General features: G+C 41.1%; 1 protein-coding gene across 1 annotated transcript in view; it reads left to right on the top strand.

Annotated features, from left to right (window-relative positions):
* The window catches only part of LOC103519040, a gene marked incomplete at its 5' end in the record, with an annotated part of 11,617 nt that extends 11,074 nt beyond the window's left edge, over positions 1-543 (top strand). The window contains one exon of the mRNA XM_026830665.1: positions 325-543. Coding sequence (XP_026686466.1) covers positions 325-543 — 219 coding nt within the window. The remainder of the gene's footprint in view (positions 1-324) is intronic.
* Positions 544-7,215: the final 6,672 nt, after the last annotated feature.

The raw sequence follows: 7,215 nt of genomic DNA, 5'->3' as shown, positions 1-7,215 counted from the left end.
AGATGTCGTCGGGTGTTACATGCAGGTTGTACTGTGAGGGGGCGAAGGGCATGGAACACCCTGAATAAATTACGATGGTCTTTTATGAAACATACTGTATATTTGAAAGATGTCGTCGGGTGTTACATACAGTGCCCAAAATCACCAAAGTATGGAAAAGTATCTTACAAGTGCAATAACCTAATAACCAATGGAAAAGCAGAATTTTGAATTTGGACGAATCATATCGAAATATGGAATTGTAAATACTATTCCATACTTTGGTGATTTAGGGCACAGAATGTGCTCAACATTATTTTATCCCTCTATTTGTTCTCTCCCCAGGAGGTGATTCGACTGGAGACCGAGTACTGGAAGCTGGTGGACATCCCCAAGCAGGAGAAACAGGAAACAGTTCCGGCCTTCGTGCTACGCGCATGCGCCATCATGGAGAAGACGCAGAAGTCAGGGGAGGGGGTGAAAACGGCGGCTAAAATGGCGGAAGAGGAGGATAAGAAGCGAGAACGACTCGACCGCCTGTGTGGTGAGTACTGTAACTATTAACATTCTAAGGCCGGCCATTCACTATCAGATAGTCCTGTTCAGGCGTACCTGTCAGTTCTACCTGATCGTGAATGGCCGGCCTAAGAAGAAGGGGAAAGAGAGCAAGAAGTAGGAGGGGACAATGCAACAGGGAGGAGGAGAAAAAGAAAGAAAGGGAGAGGAAAATAAGAGGAGAGAAAGGACTCAAGGGAAGGAGGATGAGAGATTAAGGTTAGAAAAGAAGGACAAGAGTTGGAAAAAATAAAAGAGAGGAAGGAGAAAGCAAGAAGGGAAAGAGAAAACACCTAGAAAAGAAGAAAAGAGAGAATAGAAAAGAAGATATAGAAAGGAGGTAGAAAAGAGGAGAAAGGAAAGAGAGCAGAGGAGTGTGGGTATAAAAATCCGATAAAACATATAACATATGTAGCCCGGTTTGGGGAGGGGTAGAGAGGGTTTGGGGAGGGGAAAAAAGGGAGGTTTAGGTTTTAAAATTTATGGCGGCTTGAATTATCAAATAGCTCCCTGTTTTTTTTTCCACTTGCATTTACTACACCACGTCATTCCATCAGCCTAGATTTCTCCTCCTCCTTCTCTCATTCTCTCCCTTTCTCTCTCTCTCTCTCTCTCCCTCTCCCTCCCTCTCTTTCTGTCCCTCTCTACCTATCATCTTTCTCTCCCACTATCTCTTCATCCTTATCCATTGGCTCTTACTCTATTTCTCTCGGTCCTCTATCACGTGTCTCTCTCTCTCTTTTCTCTATAGGTATTTCCCTCTCTTTCCTTTTGATCTTCTCTGTCTCTCTCTCCTCTCTCTCTCTGACAAGCTGTGAGATAAATTTTAATGTCGCATAGTTCTAGACAGAGGTTGCATTTCATAAATCATGCCTCTCTCTCGATCTCTCTCTCCCCTCTCTCTCTCTCTCTCCCTCTCACTCACTTTCTCTCTCTCTTTCTTTCCCTCACTCCCTCTCTCTTTCTCTGTCTATTTTTTATCCTTCTCTCAGCTATCACCCTTACCCTCGCCTCTCTTGTTTCTCTCTCTCTCTTTCTCCCTCCCTCTCTTACTCTTCATCTGTCTTTCATTCCCTCTATTTTTCTCTCTGAACCTTCATTCTCCCTCCCTTTTACCCTGTCTGTTTCTTTTTTACTCCCTCCACCCTCTCTTTCTCCATCTCTCTTTCTCTCTCCCTCTTTCTCTGCCTATATCTTTTCTCTCTCCCCTCCTCATCCCCCCTTTAACTCTTACTCTCTCTCTCTTTTTCTCTACTTTTTTCCCTCTCTTTCTATTTTTTTCTCCCCCTCCATATCACCCTCTTCTTCTGTCTATTTCTATCTCTCCATCCTTCTCTCTTCCACTAACTTTCGTCCTTTTTCTCTCGCCCTCTTCCTCCTCTTTCTCTCTACTTAGACACGGCTTAGCTGTGTTGTTTCTTCCTGCCGTTTACCAGACTTTGCTATGAACCAGCCGTTTCTAAATCATAAAAATCTGGTGTGAACATCACACGACTTTCCTTATCCTATTGAATGGTGCTTAATTTGGTGTTCTGTTGTAACATTTACAATATCTCTAACCGTTTAGTGGATATAGCTGAAAACCGCCAAAAAGCGGTCAAAATACCGCCAACCGCAGAACCTATTTTAACCAAACGTTTCGTGTCGCATCCTTGTCACATGTGACAGCTACATACCTACCTAATTTCAAGTCTCTAGCTCTTACCGACACACACACGGACCAATGGCTGAAACTTTGGATTCAGGCCCTAGGGACCTCAAAACGTCTTTTGGCACTAAATACTGACCATCGAAAATTTGACCCGATTACATTACTTTCCTTCCTATAGGATAAGGAAAGTAAAACGCATCAAAGCTTCATAAGGGAGAATGGGAAAGAAAACGGAGAGGTAGAAAACGTAATAAAATTCAAACTAATGAATGAAAATATTTTGATTGCTACGACAAAACAAGAAGAAGGGAGAAAAAGAGATGAGAAAGTCTACAGGGTGAACACGAAAAACGTTACCAAAAGGTAGGGATTTCCAATTGAAAATACTCGGGAGTTTTTTTCTTCCGTTATTCTGGGGGACTATAAACAGGGAGTAGACCAGCAACCTCCTTCACCTCCCCAGCCTAGCTAGCTGACAGTTTTCTAAAGGGGAATACTGTCGCTAGAATGAAAATATTTTGATTGCTACGACAAAACAAGAAGAAGGGAGAAAAAGAGATGAGAAAGTCTACAGGGTGAACACGAAAAACGTTTCCAAAAGGTAGGGATTTCCAATTGAAAATACTCGGGGGGTTTTTCCTTCTTCCGTTATAGATGAATTAAATGCTCCTGGTACTTGGAATAACTTGAATTCAAAATGGAGATGGTTACCAACCTCTTCACAACTCAGGGATGCGTTCTAGAAGGGAACTTTGCAACTTTCCTAATATTGAAGAGCAGCAACAGTATTTTTAAGTAGTTATATGATGCAAGCATGCAAGTAAAGTAGTGAAGGAAAAAGTCAATCAATGGATTGATTGTGTTGAAAAACTAAGTGAAGCAGCTAAGAAAAGTCCCCAAGCAGCTTTTTCAGTTGTGACTAAATCTCTACAATGCATGTGAATAGCATGCAAGTAAAGTAGTGAAGGAAAAAGTCAATCAATGGATTGATTGTGTTGAAAAACTAAGTGAAGCAGCTAAGAAAAGTCCCCACAAGCAGCTTTTTCAGTTGTGACTAAATCTCTACAATGTGAATGGGTATTTTATATTTGGTTATGAAAGAATAATAATAAAAAAATAAAGAGTAGTAGGTAGATATAGGCTTGCCAAATATCCAAAATGTCGATTCGGGACGCGAATCCGCGAACAAGAGAAGAGAGGGAAATAAAAAGAAGGAGGAGAAGAGAGGAAATAAAAAGGAGGAGGGAGAAGAGAGGAAATAAAAAGGAGGAGGGAGACGAGAGGAAATAAAAAGGAGGAGGGAGAAGAGAGGAAATAAAAAGGAGGAGGGAGAAGAGAGGAAATAAAAAGAAGGAGGAGACGAGAGGAAATAAAAAGAAGGAGGGAGACGAGAGGAAATAAAAAGAAGGAGGGAGAAGAGAGGAAATAAAAAGGAGGAGGAGACGAGAGGAAATAAAAAGAAGGAGGGAGACGAGAGGAAATAAAAAGAAGGAGGGAGAAGAGAGGAAATAAAAAGAAGGAGGGAGACGAGAGGAAATAAAAAGGAGGAGGGAGAAGAGAGGAAATAAAAAGAAGGAGGGAGACGAGAGGAAATAAAAAGGAGGAGGAGAAGAGAGGAAATAAAAAGAAGGAGGGAGACGAGAGGAAATAAAAAGGAGGAGGGAGAAGAGAGGAAATAAAAAGGAGGAGGGAGAAGAGAGGAAATAAAAAGAAGGAGGGAGAAGAGAGGAAATAAAAAGAAGGAGGGAGAAGAGAGGAGATAAAAAGAAGGAGGGAGAAGAAAGGAAATAAAAAGAAGGAGGGAGAAGAGAGGAGATAAAAAGGAGGGAGAAGAGCAATAAGAGAGAAGGGGACAAAAGTAGATGAATAAAATTGAAAGGGATGAGAGAGACGGAGATGAAGAGAGGGAAGAGGAATATATGCAAAAGGAATGAGTGAGAGAGAGAGGGAAAGAAAACGGGAAGGAGTGAGATAGAGTATAATAAAGTTTTCCTAATCCTTTCAATTCAGCCAACAGAGAGAGCTCAAAAAGTCAAAAAAATATCTAGACCTGAATAGACTTCTAGCTAGACCATTCTTAGACGAAAGAAACCTAACTCTTGCTAACCCCTAAGGGACCTGAGGGTGATCCAGGGGGGGGCAGGGGGTACCAAAGCCTCTCTTCAAGCGGATCTAATTTTGGATACATCTGTTCTGAAAAGACATTTCACGACATCTCCTTTGCAAAAGGCATTTCTATTTGTCATTACATCTCCTTTGTAAAGGCATTTCATTTTGGATTCGCCAAGACTTTTCATTTCTCTATTCGCCAAGACTTCCAAGCATCCAAGGAATTGAAAGGGTCAGGGGCCAATGAAAAATGAGATGCCATTAATTTGAATGTCTCCACGGACCTGGCTGGATATACAGGGACAAGTTCCGCCCCCTTTTCACTACCGAGGGCAACATCAGGACAGGGTACTAAGGGGGCTATACATAAGGGGGCTATACACACGACAAAATTCAAAGTCCAAAATATGGACAGAAGTTAAAACAAACCTCATCGTAACAAAATTTACAAAATCTAGGTAAGTTAAGCTGGCCCGGCCATCTGTAGTGGATGTTTTCCATTTTGTGGCCCTGCTGGATATCTGGCCCGTCCAAAGTCTGTCGCCTGAAACTATGAATCTATACGGACTTGCCGTGTAGAGCAAATACCTACCCAGTCTATGATCACATGCATCGTGTGATTTGGGCAGGTGGCAATGGACTTGGGCCAAATGGACTCAGGGTGTGTAGGGCGCCTTTCCCCTGGTAGACGTGAACGGAAGGGTAGCTTTAGGACAAGAGGTTGTCTGAGACGAGGTAGCGAGGGATAGCTTTTTCTCAAGGACATACATACACTCGCGTTCAAAATTTCTGGGCTGATTGACTTTGGGAACTTTGTCAACATCGAAACTATTTCCATTGAGAATAGACCCACCTATAAAACCAGTCTAGTTAGCTTGGATCGTAGTGCGTCTGCCTTGTAAGAGTTAGGTCGCGGGATTTCTGCCCGGAGTGGATTTTATCCTGATCGGATAAAGTTCGTTCTCGGAACGGCTGCCTTTCTCCTATCCTGTCTTCCTTCTTTCTTCGATTTCGGGACGATGAGACCTTACAGTTACCTCTATCAAACCTCATGTAGACAACATCAGTAGGTACCTACCAGTAGGTTGTACCATAAAACGTTTAAACTGCCCATATTGTTTTTAAAACATTCAGAAAAGACTGTCGGAGTAAAGGAATGGAAATGTTGTCCCCAATTCATTGCTCTCAAGTGTATTATCGAATAAAGATTTTGATATGGGACCCTCATAGTTGCAAGCTAGTTTATATTATGGTAATAATAAGGGTTTGATCACCACACGTATCAAAGCTTGACCAGAATGTGCTGAACATTAGGGTCAACTGTGGGGGAATAAGGATCGTCACAGAAGTGTTTTTTTTTATGTACCAAATGTAGGTATTCTGTGGAAGTTCTTTTCGGGAATTTTCAGGGGTTTAAAGTCACTGTGGATAGGTATATATATTTTTTTTTTTTTTTTTTTTTTTTTACAAATTGCTGTTTTTATTTTAAAAAACATAATTGAACATAAAATCTCCAAAGAGAAATGACAAAAAATAAATAAAAACTCATTCCAATTAGAAATAAACAAAAAACAAGGAGAAAAGTGAGAGGGGGTAATTTCTCTAGCAAAAAAAAAAAAACAAACAAACAAAACATAACAAAACTTCCAGTGTTCTGCTACTGGGCAGAATACTCGTTACGAATTCTATTTATTCTACTCTCTTGTACCCTATTTATTCTACTCCTAGCTGCCTACCCATTTATTCTGCTCTGAGTTTCACCCTCGGGGAAAACAAAGCTTTTTTGCTGTCTAGGGATAATTTGTCTACGTACTATTCGCAGAGGGCTGAAATTAAAAAAAAGATCGGAAGAAAAAAAAAAGAAAAAAAAAAACAAAACAACACTAAAAAAAAAAAAAAAAAACCCTGGAAATTTACCCCGCAAGATGACCCCGGGGTGAAAAAAGGTTCTGAAAGATGGTTTTATGGTTGATGGTTCGATTCCAAGTTCATTCATAAATTTTTCTTATGTTATTTTTATGATTTCATTCATAGTAATAATAAGGGTTTGGTCACCACACATATGAAAGCTTGACAAGAATGTGCTCAACATTATTTTATCCCTCTATTTGTTCTCTCCCCAGGAGGTGATTCGACTGGAGACCGAGTACTGGAAGCTGGTGGACATCCCCAAGCAGGAGAAACAGGAAACAGTTCCGGCCTTCGTGCTACGCGCATGCGCCATTATGGAGAAGACGCAGAAGTCAGGGGAGGGGGTGAAAACGGCGGCCAAAATGGCGGAGGAGGAGGATAAGAAGCGAGAACGACTTGACCGCCTGTGTGGTGAGTACTGTAACTATTAACATTCTAAGGCCGGCCATTCACTATTAGGTAGTCCTGTTCAGGCGTACCTGTCAGTTCTACCTGATCGTGAATGGCCGGCCTAAGAAAAAGGGGAAAGAGAGCAAGAAGTAGGAGGGGACAATGCAACAGGGAGGAGGAGAAAAAGAAAGAAAGGGAGAGGAAAATAAGAGGAGAGAAACGAGAGAGCAAAAAGAAGGGAAGAAGGAAAGCGAGAAGGGAAGGAGGAGGAGAGATTAGGGTTAGAAAAGAAGGACAAGACTTGGAAAAAATAAAAAAGAGGAAGGAGAAAGCAAGAAGGGAAAGAGAAAACACCTAGAAAAGAAGAATAGAGAGAATAGAAAAGAAGAATAATATAGAAAGGAGGTAGAAAAGAGGAGAAAGGAAAGAGAGCAGAGGAGTGCATGGGTATAAAAATCCGATAAAACATATGTAGCCCGGTTTGGGGAGGGGTAGAGAGGGTTTGGGGAGGGGAAAAAAGGGAGGTTTAGGTTTTAAAATTTATGGCGGCTTGAATTATCAAATAGCTCCCTGTTTTTTTTTTTTTTTTTTTTTTTTTTTTTTTTTTTTTTTTTTTCTTT

Source organism: Diaphorina citri, unplaced genomic scaffold, assembly GCF_000475195.1.
Source record: "Diaphorina citri unplaced genomic scaffold, Diaci psyllid genome assembly version 1.1 scaffold2499, whole genome shotgun sequence".
In the NCBI taxonomy this organism is placed as follows: Eukaryota; Metazoa; Arthropoda; class Insecta; order Hemiptera; family Psyllidae; genus Diaphorina; species Diaphorina citri.
The sequence above is the reverse complement of the archived record's forward strand: the minus strand, read 5'-3'. Positions and strand labels throughout refer to the sequence as shown.